The following is a 19,756-nucleotide window of genomic DNA, read 5'->3' as shown; positions in this document are numbered from 1 at the left end:
CACAAAAGCCAAGATTAGTAGTAGTATTCTCATGTAAAGAAGAGGAAACAGGTGCAAGAATTTTAGCTAATTCCCCTTGATCTCACACAGCCGAAAGGTCAGGGTCTCTTCTTCACAGGCCTGGAGCCTCTTCCTTGCCATAGAATTCATTATGTTTCCCTTACTCAGGGAGAACATGGGGTCAGCAAATATCTGCTTTAATTAAAAGACTTAGTAACATTTGAACCCATTGTTTTCCCGGAAGACAATGATCTATACAGAGGCGGGCCAAGGTAGGTTTCCAGTTGTTTGTATGGAAAAAGAACACAATAATCAGTAAGTAATAATACAAGAATAAACTCACATACTCAAAGTTGCAAACCTACTTTTGCCCACCCCATATGTCTATAAATTTTTAAATGATAAAGTAAATAAAGCTGTCACATCCCTGTGATAAAACCCTCTTTCCATAAGACAACCGCTTGTTGTTTCGAGTTGCTGTCAGAGAACAGAGGGCCTGCCCATCGGGTCTGACATGAAGCCACAGAACGTTACTTGCAGGTTAACACCACCAGGTCACACGTCTCTCTTCTCCAGGCATTGGACCTGGCTGCCCGGCGAGATCGGAGGTGGGCATGGGCAAGCCCCTCTGTGCACACCTCTCCCAGGCCAAGGGGGCCACACCAGCTCTGGGAGGAGGGGTTGGGGGGCCCTAAACTGCTCAGACTTGCCAAGTATTCCTCCCCACAGTAGAAGGCTTAACCGCATGTGGAGAATACCTTCATGTTGCTTAAAGACCCCTGGGGTGGAGATTAAAGGGGATTGTAGGATATCCCTGTGACTTGCCTCTGTGTCCTGAAACCACAGTGGTCACTGAGCTGAAATCCTACAGTCCTAGCCTGGGGAATGGGGTCTTCGTGACGGTGACAGGGATCTAAAATAATAGCGGAGCCGAGGTTACAATCCAGACCTCTCTTCCGAAGTCCATTCCCATTGCTCAGCAGTAACTGCTTCAACTAAATCCCAAATTCTCTCTCTCTCTCTCTCTTTTTTTTCTTTCCCAAAAGGTCCGCACTAGGTTAACTTCATATCAGAGAAGTGATCATTGCAATAGCAATTCTTAGAGATTGTAGTCACCATTTATTGGAGTATATAGAAGGATTATTCAAAATAAAAAATAGCCATCCTCAATAAAATCTCAAAGCATGGTGTTTTCTAGATAGAGGGCATCCATGATTTATGACCGGATCTTTTTAGCTGAGGAAGCAGAGCAATTCGTCAGCAATGCCTTCTCTCCTCATTAGGATTAGGGAAAGTCTTTTACTTCCTTGTGGTTTTTCATGTCCATTTGTCCACTAACTATAAAGAACATAAATTCTAGGTTTAGTAATCACTGTTTCTTCCCTCTCAACACCTTCCCGATGGAGGACAGAATGAAGATAAATTTACCATGTTACAAGTATTTTACTCCCAATCTTATCAGCACGTATCTGGAACACTCCCAGAATATTGTCTACCCCTCTCTGGTAGGGGAGGGAAGAGTATTGAATATGAGCTTATCCAGAGTGTAATGGTGAGATGTTGAAATTAAATATACACAGGCATGATTCAGAGATTTCCTTCTCCATTTCAAAAAGAATTCTATAATGAAAAAATTAATCAGATTTTTGTTTTGACTAAACAAATGTTTAAATGAGTTCAGGGCAGCCCTGGCCAGTTTGGCTTGGTGGTTAGAGCATTGGCCCTCGGACCAAAGAATTGCGGGTTTGATTCCTGTCAAGGGCATGTACCTCAGTTGCAGTTTGTCCCCAGTCCTGGTTGGGGTCATGTGGGAGACAACCAGTTGACGTGTCCCTCTCTCATGGACGTTACTCTCTCTTGGGTGAGAATAAAAAAAAAAAAAATGAGTTCAGGGTAGCATGAATGATCCCTCTTTTGCCTCTATTTGCAGGTGATAAAGAATGCCATCTTTGAAAGCATCGAATATAGAAGACAGAATCCATCTCGTTGCTCGGTTTCCCTCAGTAACGTTGAGGCAAGAAGATTCTTCAACAAGGAGTTTCTAAGCAAACCCCCGGCATAGTTTGTGTACTGGGAAGGGCAGCAATTTTTGATGCAGAAGCAGTTTGAAATTCCATGACAACTGGATTAAAGCACAATACAGACAGTAGTACTAATGATAAGAGGCTGATGGATGCTCAGACTCGTAGTTATTTATATAAAGCCACATGAGAATAATACCCTTATAAGTTTGTTAGGTTAACAGATGATGTTGATTATGTAAAAATATACTCAGCTACATTTTCTATCAGTATGGATTTCCTGATGCAAATGTGGGAACACAGACTGTATTTTTAGACATTCCTCACCAACTATGTTATGTGTCCTACTTTTAAAATGTGGTTTCTTTTTAGAATATTTAACACGTCAATCTTAATAAGTAAAAACTTGCATTGTGTGTGAATGTTATTCACTGACTGGATTTATTCATGCCATGAGACAACACTATTTTTTATTTATATGTGCATTTATACATATACAAAATAAACTCAAATTTTCGCAAATTAGCACGCGGTAAACTGAGTGTTATTATTTTAAATGAGATATTGCACTGTTGCTATGAAAGACTCTCACATGTATGGCTTCCAAACACAAAACTCGTAAATCCTAAATTTAAATGTGAACCTATCATTTAAACACAGTTATTTTTCTTAAAAGAGAAAGTGTGTATAAATTGTTGAGCAAATAGTATATATTTATTCAGCAAGTACAAAAAATGTAACCACTTCTAGTTTAACCATTTACTTTGCTGATATTATCCTGGACTGTGTATCCTACAGAAAGCACCAGAGAAAAATCCAGAAGAGTGGCAAGGGCTGAATATACAAGACTTGCCTTAGTGACAGTCTGTATTGGAAGAATAAGGACTTTCTTTTTTTTTTCCTTTATTGATTTTAGAGAGAGAGAGGAAGTGAGAGGGAGAGAGAGAACCATCGATGAGAGAGAACATCGACTGGCTGCCTCCAGCACGCCCCCCACTGGGGATCGGGCCCATAACCTGGGCATGTGCCCTGACCGGGAATCGAACTGGCGACCTCCTGGTGCATGGGTTGATGCTCAATCGCTGAGCCACACCGGCTGGACGAAAATAAGCACTTTCTTATTTTTCTTTCTTTGAATTATCTTTCTTTAAGCTCACTATTCATTTGTCTTTTTTTTCCTTTCCCCTTCCTTGGCATTTCCACCTGCGAGGAAAGACTGAAAACAAACAGAAGAAGGAGGGAACCTTGAAAGTTCAGTTCTTTCATTGGTTGATGTCTGCATATGACACATGAGTGCCCACGGCCGGTCATCAGCATGTGGCAGGGTCTGGGGATACAGCAGTGGGCAAAACTGACCGAAGTGCCTGTCCTCAAGGCCCTTCCGTTCCAGAGGAGGTGACCAATGACGAACAAGACAAATACGTTTCTAGAGTGTTGGTCGTAGTGCTAAGGAGGATGAGAAGAGTTGGGGGTGTATGGCTTTGAATGGGCCCTAGGGACGGTCATACGGAGAGGAGGGGGGCAGAGGGAAGATGGGGGCTGTGGGGACGGTGCCCGTGGATGTTCAAGGGAAGGGCCGACCTGGCAGCAGGGGCCACGCTCGTGCTCTGAGTAGGGCCCAAGCGTGTTCCGGGGATGGGGACGAGCCCGTGTGCCCCAAGCAGAGAGGGGGGCAATTCTTTGTGAGTTAATTATACAAGAGAAGAGTCTGAAACAATGTATTACATTAGTGACATGCTTTGGGCAGGATAAGAAGAGGATTCTAGCCCCGCCGGTGTGGCCGGTGTGGCTCAGTGGTTGAGCTTCGACCCGTGCACCAAGAGGTCACCAGTTCGATCCCCAGTCAGGGCACATGCCCAGGTTGTGGGCCAAATCCCCGAGGGGGTAGGGGGGCATGCAGGAGGCGGCCATTTGATGTTCTCTCATCGGTGTTTCTCTCTCTCTCTCTCTCTCCCCCTTTCCCTTCCTCTGTCTCCAATATATCAACAAAGGGCGGGGGAGAGGATTCTAGCCCCCATCTGTTATAGTGCAACAATCTGAAGTATGAGGAGACAGCAAATGAATAAACCTAGCAGTTCTCTTGTTTGTCACTATCATGGGTTCCGGGGGAGAGCAGGCATCGCCAGTGCCCGGGACTGCACCCACACACAGGACCCTAACCCTGAACCAGATACACCAGGACGCAGAAGCCTAGCTCGGGATGCGGCCAATGCAACCGGAGACACCTGGGCGCCCTGGTTCATGGAGCGTGGGGACCCATCGGGCGGTAGATTCAAAGGGGGCCTTCTGTGGCAATGCGCAGCTGCCACCTGGAGGGGGTTTCCCGGTGGCCCCTCCACCCTGGACGCTCTGCAGGTCTTTGGGCCTGGCCCCGGCTCACCGCCCGCGGGGTCCCGGCTACCCACGGCCCGCGGTGGAAGTGGGGAGCCCACGAAAGCGCAGATCAGGGTGACCAGGGGCCTGGAACAGGGCACCAGTCCGGAGAGGCCAGGTCACAGAAGCAGGATCTTGGGGACGCGGGGCATTTGCCTCATCCCAAACCCTAACCGACAGGAGTGCGGTGTCCCCGAAGGCGGACCTGAGGGATCCGGTGGCCTATCGAGGGCAGGACCAGGCAGGCGGCAGGGGGACAATCTAGTAGGAGACACTAGGAGCCACCGGCAGCAAGTCCGAATGGTTCTGACTGTTCTTAACTTGCAGTGTCCCCTTCCACAGGGCAGACTGTGCAGGAGGTTGGGGACAGACCCCAGCTCCAGGGCCTGGAGGGCCCCGCCTGCCCAGTGTCCTTGGTACAAGGTGACCTGCACGTGCCAACGGCGCATGCGTGAGCCCTCCCTTTAAACCAGCGGAATGGAACCAGGCGCGGGTCGGGCCAGGCTGGGCCCAGCAGCAGGACTGGGATACAAGGCATCTGCCTGCTTCCACACCCCAAACCGCACATGCCAAATGCCCTCTTCACCGCAGGAGTAAGGCTGGTGCCAGCTAATAAAAGACTCCCAGGGGCGCTGGGTGCTGCCGAAGCCAAGGGCCCGCTAGCCGCGTGTCCACCTGGGAACTGGCTGGCGCCACTCGGTAGCTGCCACCGCAGGGCGCTGTTCCGGGCCGGCCGCCCTTTGCCCGGGGACTGCGGGTGGCAGCCCGGCCCCAGCGGCACAGGCCTGGGAGGCCCAGGCTGACCCAGGACGACAGACAGAAGGGGTGAGCTCTGCGCGTGCTGAGGAGTTGAGGGGGCGAGGGGTCCGAACCCTGCCACCGTGGGCTTAGGAGTGCTCTTGGGGAGGCATCCGAAGGGCAGCAGTGGCGTCTTCTTATGCCACCCATGAGAAATGTGGTAGCTGGAGAAGCCCGGAGCCTTCAGACAGTGTGACTATCACCCATTTACAGGTACCCCTGGGTGTGCTTTAGGGGTGGGGGCGGAGGAGGGGGATCCTCCCACACTGGAGGATATGCAGGCGGAGGGGTGGGCCCCCAGCTCCACAGGCCTAGGAGGCCCAGGTTGTCAGAGCCGCAGGTGCAAGGGGAGCAGAGTTCAGGGGAGCCAGGGATCCCGGGGGGAAGAGTGCAGGTCAGGGGTGCAGGATCTGGGGACTCCAGGCATCTGCCCACCTCTAAGCTCTAAACCACCTAAAGGCGCATATTCGCCCAGAGGGCAGAGCTGCAGGAGGCTGGCCTGCCTTGCCAGGGTGGGGCATCATCTGATAAGAGACACCTGGGAGCTCTGGTTTCTGGAAGAGCACGGGACACCTTAGGCTGCAAGTCCACCTGGGGACTGATGATGATATTTTGTAGCTGCCCCATGAGGGTGATTTCCAGAAGGGGCCCCCTCCTTACTGGAGGCTTTGGAAGTGAGAACTGTGTATGCAGGCGCTGGGCAGTTGGAACTAAGAGAGGGCTTGGGACCTGGAACTAGGCAAGGGTCCGGAGAGGCCCCATCACAGGATGGGCTTTTGGGGGCAAAACATAGTCTAACTCCGAAGCCCAGAAATATCCAAATGGCAACGTTCCTGCTGAATGCAGAGTTCCAGGTTACTGGCCAGCCTTGCTAAGAAAGTCTGGGAGGGCAGGCAGTATTTTCTTCTAGGAGACACCAAGTGTCCTGGTTGCTGGCACAGCCCTGGACACCAACACCGCCAGGCAGCAAGTCCAAGTGAGAGTGGCTGTCGCCAATGCCAATTTGCAGTGGCTGCCCAGGGTGACCTCTGGGGGTGGGCCCCTCCACACTGAACACTGAGCTAAGGCCATGCCCCACCCCCACAGGCCTGCAGGGCGTGGCTGCCCCAGGCCAGGTGAAAGGGTGCACACTGTGCATTCACGTGACAGTGACAAGCAATTCAGGGCAGCTAAGGATGTGGAGCCCAAAGGGTCAGGAGAGGCCCTTATATCGCCCTGCAGCCTAAGACTCTCCAGGTGGTCGTCCAGGGCAACCACAGTGCTCCCTTATTCCCTTCCCTCAGGGCATCCTGTGCTGTTTCTGGTTCAATGTCCGATTTCCACTGTTACTTTTTAATTTTAGATTTTCCAGTTGTTGGGGGCAGGGGAGGGCAGGAAAGACGGGTCCATGATGTGTGAAAGCAAGGACTTGAAGAAGGCGCAGACTTTAGGTCCATCAGACCAGCTCCATTTCGCTGTAGCTGTTTGCACTTAACTTCTCCAGGCCTTGTTCTCCTTACCTGTGTGTGGGGCCCGGGAGACTCTCACCTGCGCTGGGTCGACTGCACGCTTCTCCCCAGGGCGAAGGAGCCTTGGTCAGTGCTATGGGACTTTTTTACTAAAGACGAATGCTATTCCACATGGTTCCAGGTGTCGGTGTTGCTTAGTAACACAGCTGGATTTACGAGTCGCATTTGGTTTAGGGGAGGTCAGGGAGGGCCGTGTTTCAACAGCTGAGGTGAGTCCCGTAGCTGGCTTGGGATATGGGAAGAGATTTTCCACCAGGAACGGTCTCTGGGCCCCGTGGTACGCAGGTGCTTTGCATGAACACTGATGGTGGTTTGAGACCTGGAAACAAAGCATCTTGCGTGACTCCCCTCCGGGGCGGGAGGAAAAGAAGCCTGTGCCTGAGACTCTGGGGCCCTTTTGAACGAGTGAGTGCCTTCTGCTGTTGCTGTGCTTGCCTGAGAATAGACCGAGTCTTATGAGCCCTTTCCGAGATCAAACACTTCCAGATGACTAATGTGCAATTAATGCACTGAAAACAGTACTGATAATCTCCCCATTATATTAAGGATTAAGCAGAACAATCGATGTGAAATGCTCGAGTCCATGCCTGGCATGTTGTAGGTGATTAATGACTGATAGTTGTAATATTTACCAAAACATTGTTTGGGGTCAAACACATTTTAAGCATTCAGAGCAAGAAGGAATGCTGTAATTACAGTGGTGATGGACACTTACAGAGACGGTGAGACTTCGCCTTGGTTGTGGATGCTGTAGCATTAGGAATGCAGGAAGAAACGCGAGGCATACTGACGGAGAAAACAGGACGAGGCCCAGGGAAGAGAGTGGTAGTGTTTTTTCTTTTTCCTTATTGGTTTTAGAGAGAGAGGAAGGGAGAGAGAGATAGAAACATGGATGAGAGAGAACATTGATTGGCCACCTCCTGCATGCCCTCACTGGGGATTGGGCCCACAACCTGGGAATGTGCCCTGACTAGGAATCGAACCCGTAACCTCTTGGTGCATGGGTCGATGCTCAACCACTGAGCCACACCAGCCAGATGAGAGCGGTATTTTTAAGAGACCAGTGAGGATGGAAGCTTGACCAGAAAGGAAGAATTACTGAGAGATGAAGCCCCATAGGTACATGGGAAGCTGTTCACAACAGCAAAAATCGGGGAAACACCCAAGTGCACATCCCCAAGGAGAGTGGATGAATAAACTGGGAAATGGTCAAACAGGACTATTACACAACACTCAATAAATGAACTATGATTACGCGCAGCATTATAGATGCATTTTTAAAAGAATAGTTTATTGATTTTTAGAGAGAAAGGAAGGGAGAAGATAGAAACAGGTGCTTCATGCATGCCCCCTACTGGGGATCAAGCCCCAAACCTGGGAATGTGCCTACCTAACCAAGAATGGAACCAGCAACCTTTTGGTGCACAAGATGACGCCCAACCAACTGAGCTACATGGCCAGCTATAGATAAATCTTAACATAATATATTAAGATAAAAAAACAACCAAAATAAAAATGTATGTCTTTAAGCAATATATATATATATTATATACTATATATACATACGTGTGTGTATATAAAACTATATTAGAAGGAGCGTGCAAGCGAAAGCACACAGTATTTAGGGAGATGGTTACCTTGGGAAGTAGGCAGCAGATGGATGGAGCAGGGACCACACAGCTAGATGTAACTTATTGCCAAAGTCCGAGCTTTCATACCGGCTGTTAGGTCCACCACAGGTGCATTTTACATTATTAAAAATATACACATACATATACATACAAGAGAGCCATTCTTGGACCATCCATAAATGTTCCATGAGCCAAGGTTAACATTAAACCACTTCTGTGATCTTAATGTCCTTTACAGAAACACACACACACACACAAATAAAAACAAAGGCGCAGCAATATTTTGCAAACCCATGTGATCCAAGAGCCTTACTTTGTATACTCATTAATAAAAGAAAATACAGAATATGTCTTCTGTGGCAGAGAGTAGTTCTCCCCAAACCTTTGATTTGCTCCCCTTTATTTTCCATTCCCCTGCAGCTAGCCCAGTGAAATGCCAATGGATGTGATGCCAGTTACTATTGAGCCAAAATAAGAAATAAAATGTTTCTGTGTGAAACCACTGGGATTTGGGAGTTGTCTGCTACCCTAGCCTCTTGGGACTAATACATCTAATTACAAAAACCTCATACATTCTAAATTCCAAACTTAAAAAATAAATATTACATCACATAAAAGATTCATAATATTACCAAGAGATAGAACAAGTCTCTAATGCACCAAGAAAAAAGAACATTAGAACTGATGTTGTCCTGACTTGAATCAAGTCTGCGTGGTGGCCTGAGGTGAGTTTCTTAACCTGCTATGCTTCTATTTCTTCATCTAGAAAATGAGGATAATTTTTAAATGTTTTTATCTTCTTAGAAGATGTTTATGAATATCAAAAGGGTATATGAAAGCTTTAACAAATATAAGGCCTTTTTGGGGGATCTTATTTTTCTTTACCTCCTTGAAAATCAAGGGGCAAGATAAAAGATTTGTCAAATGATAAACATTTACAATGCCTAATTACCCATCGATTCGAATCAGGCAGCATCCAATAGTAGCTAGAAAGGAGCTCTGAGGAGTTTTATAAAATGAGAGACTTATAGGCGGAAGGGAGGAACACAGTTATACGAGGCAAAAAAGCAGATTGATCATTGAGACTTACTTTCCTAAAGGGTGGCAGGGATCTGGAGGGCAGATTACATAACCAATGCTGAGCAGGTGATTTCTGATGAACTGGTTTAAGATTCCATTCCTAGGAGAACAGACTCTTTAATTTAAAAAAGTTTTGGTTCAGTGATGTAGGGTTTAGTGTAAGCGACTCTGTTTGGGGCTTGTTGTCTTGTTTTGCAACAGACTTAATTGATGGAGCCCTCAGTAACTAAAGGAAAGTAATAAAGTATCAACTGCTGGTGAATAGGAAAATATGTATTCTATGTATAAAATGCAGTAACTCACACATTTAAAAATACATATATAAATGAATACATGTAAGTAAATTTCTTAGTGTGACCACTAGATGGAAGCATTCCTCCAAAAATTGTTCTACATGCACCCGTCTTCAGTTTGTCTTTTAAAGCAAATTTCTCCACTGAGATGGCTTCTGGACAGATCTTGCACCTGGACATACACAGATAATGTTATATAACTGGACTGAAATAATGTAACGTATTTTTAAAAAAGGGATTCACCTATTCTGTTGTCATCCTTTTCTGCTGCAAAACAATGTAAAGATACACAGAAATAAAATGGATTAATGAGAACTTTTCACGGATTAATGAAAACCTAGAACCTACTCAACACACCGCAGAGAATCGTCACCCAGCTTCTAACACGTTCCCAGCCACAGCCATATACGTGTTGTCCTTGAGCCTGGAATTTCTTTAGACGCCTTGCTTTTCTGGGAGCTATCTGCACTTACACTCCTCCGCCCCTTCATTGTAAGGGCAGAGAGAAACCATTTCTCCTCTGTGAGTCTTCCCTGCCTCTGAGCTCCCCGTGCATATCTCCATTACAGCCCCGCCCACTGCCCAGTGGTTTATTTCTTTATCTACCTCGTACCTCGCTGCGAACTGAGCACAGGGACCGGGGCTTCGGCCGGGAAGAGGTACCTGTTTTAAGCAGGAACTAGTGATTCTTTGCTGAATGAACCCCAGACTTACCTCTGTGTGCAATCTACCGCCCATCGGTCCGAGATATTATGTGGCCCCAAATTCCTCAAGTCAAATTGTCTTCCGTACCCTCCCCACACATTTCCAGTGTTGGCTACACCCATTCAGGGTCAAGTGCTGAAACAAAACTTAGTGATAGAATTCTGAACCCCCCAAGCTTCTCATATTCTTCCGTGAAAGTGCAAAACCTTTTTAGTGTAAAGGAATTATGTGAATTTTGTGGCAGTGATGTCATATAAAAAGATGTAGATAAATAGCCCTGGCCAGTTTGGCTCAGCAGTTAGAGAGTCGGCCTGCGGTCCGGAGAGTCCCGGGTTCGGTTCCCGCTAAGGGCATGTACCTCGGTTGCAGTTTGTCCCCGGCCCTGGTTGGTCATGCGGGTGGCAGCCACTCGATGTGTCCCTTCACGTCGATGTTTCCCTCTCTCTCTCTTCCTCTCTCTCCCTCCCACTCTGTCTGTACAAAAAATGGAAAAAATGTCCTCGGATGAGGATTAAAAAAAAAAAAAAAAAGATGTAGATAAATAATCTTACATTCAGAACTTTCTTGAACCCAGTTTTTGATTGTTCATGAATGATAGGAATAAAGCCAAATACTGTGAGCTATGGAATTTGAAGAGGGTATGAGCAATATAAAGAAAATATACCCTTGGCAATACTTTTAAGAACCTTTTATGAAATTAATGTTGTTATCTGCTTCTCAAGGGGCTAGGCTTCTTCTAGTCAATTTTAAAAAGCAAACTAATCTAAACTTATTATATTGGTAGCGTGAACTGAACCCAGACTCCTCTGGTCCGCAGGCCGACGCTCTAACCACTGAGCAAAACCAGGGCACAATCCTAATTTTGAATGAATAATTTTAGTAGACATTTTAGCTTAGTTTATAATTATAGTGTTTATTAGATTTTAAAAAAATAATCACTAAGCTTTACTATATTATTGAAGCAGTTTTATATTGTGGTGGTAGCAAGAAAATAAAAAAAAAAGAATAACATTTAGAGTATTTTGTAGTCTATAGAAGCTCTTATAGGTACTGTGTTTCATTTGATTGATACAACAGTGTCCAATGACAGGCAAGGTGAATATAATTATTCACTTATAAATAAAGGAACTAAAAACTCATGGATTTGCCCTGACCAGTTTGAATTAGCAGTTAGAGCGTTGGCCCACAGTCCAGAGAGTCCTGGGTTCGGTTCCCACTAAGGGCACGTACCTCGGTTGCAGTTTGTCCCTGGCCCTGATTGGGTCATGCGGGAGGCAGTCACTCGATGTGTCCCTTTCACATCGATGTTTCCCTCTCTCTTCCTCTATCCCCCTCCCACTCTATCAAAAAAAGAAAAAAAGGAAAAGGCTCATGGGTTTAAGTGACTTGCTTAGCATCATGTAACACTGATCACGTGGCTCAGCAAGCAGCCCTGTCTCCTGACCTCCAACCCACAGGTTCTCCCATCACCCGCTGTCCTGACCTGGAGCCAGAGCTGAGGGATCCTTTCTCTCTGTCACATAAGTGCCAGGTAAACATTAGCACCTACATTTTTTAGTTTCGTTTTTCTTGGTGTCTTCCATTTGAGGAGATCGCTGTGAGAAACATGAGCACGGGTCAGTTCTGTTCAAGGTATTAATGGGATCCCTCAAAGATATATGACCTGGAGGGACCTGGAGAGTATTGCGCTAAGTGAAATAAGCCAATCAGAGGAAGACAAGTACCGCATGATCTCACTTATTTGTGGAACATAATCAACAAGAAAAGCTGATGAATGAAACAGACCCGGAGACATAGAAAGGAGTATGGTTCAGACTGACAAACCTCGGAGGAGGGGAGTGAGGGAGGGATGAGATAAACCAAAAAATGTATGTGCATGTATATGTAACCAATGGACCTAGACAACAACGCACGGGGGGAGGGGGAACAAGGGAGGGAAGGGTGTGGGTGGGGGGGGAAAGAGAAACATCTGTCACAAAAATTAATTAATTAATAAAAAATATATGTGTGCAGTATAATTGATTTTGTGAAGCCAGGATCATTAATTATTGAGAGAGGTCGATGTCTTTTAGTTATAGAGGCCTTAGCTTGGAGTACAAGTTGTTTAAAGTACAGGACCTGAAATCAGATAAAAATAAAATTATAAAACTGCTCAGCCATTTTCCAGTATTGTGACTTTGGCCCTATTATTAATAATATTAATTACCATATGTGTCTATTTTAAGGCAACCTTTAAGTTAAACATTCGACAGCTTTTAACATTTTATTTTAATCTGCAGTGTAGAGAAGAGACTTAGTTGCAAACTAATCCTATTTTAGCTTAAAACAATATCTGGATGGAGCTTCGTACGCAATTAGCTGCTGTAACCACACTGTGGCACTCTTGACTTACTTAAGATTTTTCAGTTCAGATTGTCTCAGTCAATTGTGCTTTATAAAATGCAATACCATATTAGTCCTAGAGAATCCACTGTTTTCTTACATATCCAGAAACTTAATCACTTACTACAAAGTTTCATCAAGATTAACATAACAATCCCAAACAACTGAAAATTTAAAAATTATTATCTTGACTTTGTAATACTAAATTCAGAAAACAATGTAGCTTCTTGCTTTTGATTGTGTAAAAATGTGTGTGAACGTACAAAGCAACGTAGTAATGAGAGTGCAAAATCGCTAAGACACCAGGAAACTACCTCAACACTCCTCGCAAAACCCAGCATACCAACCAGCCGATTTGGTTCCCAGGGGTGCTTTGTCTTATTTTTAATTTTATTTAAAAAAATTTTTTTTCTTGATTTTAGAGAGAGAGGAAGGGAGAGGGAGAGGGAGATAGAAACATTGATGAGAGAGAACATCAAGTGGCTGCCTCCTGCATGCCCCCTACTGGGGACTGGGCCCACAACCTGGACATGTGCCCTGACTGGGAATCGAACCGGCGACATTTTGGTGCATGGGTCGATGCTCAACCACTGACCTACACCAGCCGGACGGGGTGCTTTGTCTTAATCTGCTATAACTCGAGATATTGAATGTATGACTTATCAGAAACAGAACCAAAATGATAGCCCTTAACTGAGAAGAGATGGGCCCAAGCAACAAGTCATATTTATTAAGGACCTTATCATATTTAAATTATTGGAATCTATTAAATCCAGATGTGACCCAGAAGTCCTCATTAATGAGGTGTTGCTTAGAAGTATTTCACTTTTTTTTCTCACTAGAGACTCTCGCTGAATTCCGAGGACAAGAAATAGGCAGTAGCTCTAGGAATATTTCAAACATTCCAGTCAGGGATGTATGTGGGCTTGAAGCAGCTGGAGGAAGGACTTTCTCAGGGAATCTCACCTTGAGACCCCCCAGTGGGGCAGAAGGCAAGGTGGTGCGGACCACCTGCATGCATCTGGCTCTGCAACCACCTTCAGAAATCTGCAAGACCCGGCTGTTCACGCTCAACACACATTTCTGAACACCTACCTTTTCAGATGCAGAGTGTTGGGTACTGAGCAGAAAATTACACGCTTATACTTCTAATCTCAAGAAATGTGCACAGGCCGTGAGGATTCACACGGGCAAAAATAACCGTAATGGAAACCCGACTGTGGAAAGTCACTGACAGAGCACAATAAATACCCGTTGATTCTGAAGTTATTTCATCAGATGTCCAAGCATATATTAGACATTTTTAAAAAGCATATTTATTTAGCCCTGGCCGGTTTGGCTCAGCGGTTAGAGCGTCGGCCTGTGGTCCTGAGAGACCCAGGTTCGGTTCCCGCTAAAGGCACGTACCTCGGTTGCAGTTTGTCCCCAGCCCTGGTCGGTTGTGTGGGTGGCAGCCACTCGATGTGTCCCTTTTATATCAATGTTTCTCTCTCTCTCTCCCTCCCACTCTATCTGAACAAAAAATGGAAAAATGTCCTTGGGTGAGGATAAAAAAAAAATCATATTTATTTAGCATTTGCCAAGTGCTAGGTGTCATAACTTCTCTATACAAATAATCCTAACTCTTACATTATATATAATATGTATATAAACATATATAGTATATATACATATATATGTGTATATATATATTTTATAATCCCTATTTTACAAGTTAAAAGGGAAGATGGATTAATCCATCACAAACAGATCTGTCTAGTTCCAAAACTCATGCCTTGAAACTATAGCACCAGGCATTTTGAGTCCAGCTCCAGTAATTTTTTTCACTACCCAAAGGACAAAAGGAGCGCCAAGTCAAATGGATGACTTCAGTCTCCAGTGGTAGGAGACAGGGACACAGATGAGGCAAAGACATCCCGACTGCAGGAGTGTTTTAAGCAAATGGCACAATGAACAATACAGTCCATCGGAATTTCTTCCAACCATTCCTTAAGGCTAGACTAGGACTGATCCCAGCCTTCTAGGTTGGGCCCCAACAATAATTCATTCATCCCCTAAGTATTTTAATCGTCAGTGGCTCTATGCTTGGCTAGAGCAAAGGAGTCCACACCATGTGGTTTTCAGGGTCAGGCGACAAAGCCAGCATAACTTCAGTAAGGCAAGAGGCCAGTGTAGGGTAGGTGAGACAGATGTCAGCGGAAATGGCTCACCCAAAAAGATGTTCTTCTGATGGTTTCTATTCTGAATAATACCCAATGGCTCAAATACCCGTTATTTGACCGGGTACTTTTTTTTTTTTTTAATTATTAATCAATTTATTTTTGTTACAGATGTTTCTCCCCCCCCCTCTGATTCCCCCATCCCCCTCCCTCCCCACCCTGTCCCCAGCTTTGTTGTCCATGTCCATTGTTCATGCACACATGCATATGAGTTCTGTGGTTTATCTCTCCCCCCCCACCCCCTCTTCTGGGGATTGTCAGTCTGTACCGTACTTCCACGTTGCTGGGACTACCCCATTCCTCAGACTGTTATGTTTATTATATTCCACAAATAAGTGAGATCATATGATATTTGTTTTTCTCTGTTTGGCTTGTTTTGCTTAGGATGATACTTTCCAGGTCCCTCCATGTCATCTCAAAGGATAAAAGATCTTCCTTTCTAACAGCTGCATAGTACTCCATTGTGTATATGTACCACAGCTTTTTTATCCATTCATCTACTGATGGACATTTGGGCTGTTTCCAGATGACCAGGTACTTCTTTAACCTCATTTTCTACCATTTTGCCCTTGAATGTTCAGTTCTAGCCGCACAATCTGGAAATCTATCAAATCTTCTTTGGCCTCAGGACCTTTGCACATGCCCTTCTTTCTGTCTAGAATGTTCCTCACTCAGATACCCACTTGGTTAGTCTCTCTACTCCCTTCAGGTCTCTCTCCTCAGGGGACACTCATTGTTGAGCATGACCACCCTACAGAAAGTAACAACCATATGCTACTTCTAGTCCCACTCAGACTAATTCATTTTTCTCCCAAAAAACGTATCACCATCTAAGTAAAGCATTATCTGTCTGTTGACTTGTCTGATTGCTGGTCCAATCTGAGATGGCAGAATTTACTTGCCTGGTTCACTTTTGTAACCTCAGTTCCCAGAATGATAAATAGCCATTGGTGGAATGATTGGGATTATTTTGCTAATAGTGAGGGTAGTTCCCCTCCCCCACGTTTCCATTAGAGGACCGTGGTGCATTTAGTTCAATGAGTTTTGAGCACTTACCATGTATGCTAGTCACAGTAGCAGGGGATGGCTCAACAGCGGTGACAGGACGTGCTTTCCACCTGGTTTGCAAGACGCTTCCTTCTCCTCTTCGCTTGGTCTCATTCTCCCCACTCAGGCTCCTGACATTTGATCTATTTCCTGTCCTGCCCTTGACCTCAACTTCACTTTGACCAAGAGGTGGTCAAATTCCCTCTCTGGCTTCTTATCATTGACTCTGCTAAAAATTCCAAATCCAGTATGATGTTACTCCAAGACCTACAATACCAATTAATGAATCAAATACACTGCCCTTTGTAATCTGCTAACTGTGTTTTAGCTGCCTGATTACTCCATATGTACCTTTTCTGCCTAGCCCATTAATAATTAGCTCTATAGGTGACAAGCTAGGGGCATGATGTTTTTACAATATATATGTTTTTATACTTCCTCCCTAATCTCACCTATTTTGCTTTCAAATAAGGCCCACCGAGTTCTCTAGCTTGATATTGCAAATGCCAGAGGTCTGAGCACTACTATTTAGAATGCTTTGCTTGTTTGAACATGCATCGGTCACGGAGTGGTTTATTACACATGGCAGACTCCTCTGAAGTCTTTTCCTAGTGCCTGGAGGGGAGGAGAATCAATATGGTCATGATGCCCTGGCTGGTTTTGCGCAGCGGTTAGTGCATCAGCCGGCGAACCAATGAGTCGCAGGTTCGATTCTGTCCAAGGACACTTACCTAGGTTGCGGTTTGTCCCGGCTCTGGTCAGGGTCATGCAGGAGGCAGCCAGTTGATGTGTCCCTCTCACATGGATGTTTCTCTCTCTCCCTCCCACCTACTCTATCTGAAGATAAATAGAAAAATATCCTTGGGTGAGGATTAAAAAAATATATATATATGTCATTACAGCTGACTGTTTTCTCCTCTGCATACAGCTTAGAATTGTGAATGGTGATTGTTTTTTGTTTTTTAAACGTGTACACAGTGTTTTCTATGTGCTAGTCTCTGTTCTAGATAATCATTCATTTGGAACTCAACACGCTTCTAAGACACAGACACTACTGTCATGCAAAGGTGAACACAAACTTTTCTGATCAACAGAAAAATTAAGTGACTTGCTCAAGGTCACTTAGGTAGGTCAGTGGCAGCTGGGACTGCGACCCCAGGGGACGTTACTCAGAGTCCATGCTCGGCCCTGTGCTCTGCTCTTAGTAGGAGGTGCAGACTCCGTTGTCCTGAGGAGGGTGCCTGGAGTTTCCTTGTTTGAACGTTTGGGTCCCCTTTTCTCCCTCCCCAAATCATTCTCTTCTGGTATTAAAGTGGGTTTTCTATGTTTAAAAAAGTGATTATGAACAGTTTCACCAGAAAAGGAGTCTCCTGAAAGATGTTATATAGCCCAAGGAATCATCAAGGATTCTGATGGATACTTGGAACCGGGGCAGGAAGGGGAGAGGCTACGCGGTGAAGCCACACCCCGGAATCAGTCCGGGGGAGACATCCCTGCGGCTCCTGGGCAAGGATGCCAGCGCCTTCGCGGCTGGCCACCGCTGAGACAAAATCACTGTTGCCGTGGCAACTTGATGCTGCTGCTGCCACCACACTGGATTCTCCACCGTTCCTGCTTTTTCTGATTCAAGGTCTGGGTCAGTTCATCTGATTGGTCGTCCTAAGGGTCACAAGGGTCACAAGGTCATCCTCTGTCGCTTTCTAGCCACACAGGAGTCTGGGAAAGCAAGTGTCTTGCTTCTTCTGGACTTGCAGAATAAAATATAGGAGGCTTGATCTTTGCAAAATTTGGGGGATATGGTTATTGGGGATATACTTACACTAAAAATGTATTCACTGTTTATGTGGAATTTAAATTCGGCTGGGCACCCTGTGGTAGTCTCACATGTTAAATCTGACAACCCTGTTGCCTTCTTAATTTCTATATTCAGTAGGAAACAAAAGTTCATGAGATGGACAATTTTTAAAGCACAGGGTGAGATTCTCTATTGAGAATAAACAGAAATATTCTTCCTTCTAACATGTTTCCATATAGTCACAGCACAATACTTTTGCACTGGTGAAAAAAGTACTTTCTGGTATCAAACCAACACTTGATCTGTAACTAATATATATGTATATACATATGTATATGTATGTATACATACGTATATGTATGCATATGTGTATATATGTGTATACATACATATACGTATATGTATGTATATACATACGTATATGTATGTATATACATACGTATATGTATGTATATACATACGTATATGTATGTATATAATGTATACACACACACACACACACACACACACACATATATAAAAACACAAAACCAGTTTTTACCCCCATGTTGCATCACAACCAGTTTAATTTTCTACTAATTTGAGGTGACGTTTTGGGTAACATGCTTTTATTTGTAACATAGTTTCAGCTTTTATTTCTAACATAACCCTCCTTTTAAATAACAAATGCAGTCCTCATTTCCAGTCTGGAGGAAGACATTTCACTGTTGCACCCTATTCACATTTTACACCAATATATGAACACATTATATTGCAAAATGCAATATAAGCCAAGAAATCTGTCATAACATGTTCACTATATATCATTCAATGCTCTGTGTTTAGTGTCTCAGCTTCACTTCCTATGAATATTTATGAAGCTCTTCTAATATTTCTATAGAAAAAGGTGATTTTTGAATGTACAAAATATTAACAGCTTAGAACAAAATAATTTACCTCCTAATTCCCCTTACACAAAATGTTTCTGATAAATTCACCATAGAGTCAAAGAGAATAAAGTGATTGGCAAATTTATTTGATTTTGTTTATAAAATTCTTCCACATCTTCAGTTTATATAGCATACGTATTCAGTGCTAAACAAGAAGGAAAAAAAAACACCAGTATTCCAAGAATTCAACATCTTCAGTTAAAGCTGCAACCAGAAAGAGAAATTTACTTATTGTTTTTTATTATAACACCACCGCAATCATTTAGACTTCCTGTACTGATTTGATATGAAAAGATAGACATTATCAAATTGATGCATTCCATAATTGGTCCTGGAAGAGTACTTAATCACAATTACCGTATTGGACCAATAGTGCAAAGGCAAATCATCTCTACCTTAGCAGAAGAAAATCTCTTACAGTTTATTTTCTTAACCTAAAAATAGTGCTTATTAGAGAATTCATGTATGCATACTTTATTATGATTTTTTTGGTTATAGATTTTTAATTTTTGTGTTTATTTCCCAAAGTAAAAAAGCAGAGTAGTTTTTTTGTTTGTTTGTTTTATTTTTTATTCCTCACCAGAGGGTATTTTTCTATTTATCTTCAGATAGAGTGGGAGGGAGGGAGAGCGAGAAACATCAACACGAGAGGGACACATCAACTGGTTGCCTCCTGCACGATTCCGACCAGGGCCGGGGACAAACCGCAACCGAGGTACGTGCCCTTGGCCAGAATTGAACGCAAGACTCACTGGGTCACGGGACGACGCTCTAACCGCTGAGCCAAACCAGCCAGAGCAAAAGCAGAGTAGTTTTGTAAACGGAGGTTGCACGGGCAGCAGAGAGAGGTGGATGTCCAACGAGTAGAGGGTCATCACCGTCCCAGTCCTCTAGATTGTCGTGAAGATCCAGAGCAAGCTCTTGAATTCTAATCCTCAGATTCATGGTTTATACCCTCACATCCCCCTGAATCTA

General features: G+C 44.4%; 1 protein-coding gene across 3 annotated transcripts in view; it reads left to right on the top strand.

The window, feature by feature from the left end:
- The window catches only part of PLA2G4A (phospholipase A2 group IVA), a 136,762-nt gene extending 134,285 nt beyond the window's left edge, over positions 1-2,477 (top strand). For all 3 annotated transcript variants that reach the window (XM_036273762.1, XM_036273763.1, XM_036273764.1), the window contains one exon: positions 1,931-2,477. In XM_036273762.1, coding sequence (XP_036129655.1) covers positions 1,931-2,062 — 132 coding nt within the window. In that variant the 3' untranslated portion in view covers positions 2,063-2,477. The remainder of the gene's footprint in view (positions 1-1,930) is intronic.
- Positions 2,478-19,756: the final 17,279 nt, after the last annotated feature.

This window comes from Molossus molossus, unplaced genomic scaffold (assembly GCF_014108415.1).
Source record: "Molossus molossus isolate mMolMol1 unplaced genomic scaffold, mMolMol1.p scaffold_m16_p_20, whole genome shotgun sequence".
In the NCBI taxonomy this organism is placed as follows: Eukaryota; Metazoa; Chordata; class Mammalia; order Chiroptera; family Molossidae; genus Molossus; species Molossus molossus.
This window is presented reverse-complemented; position numbering and strand designations above follow the sequence as displayed.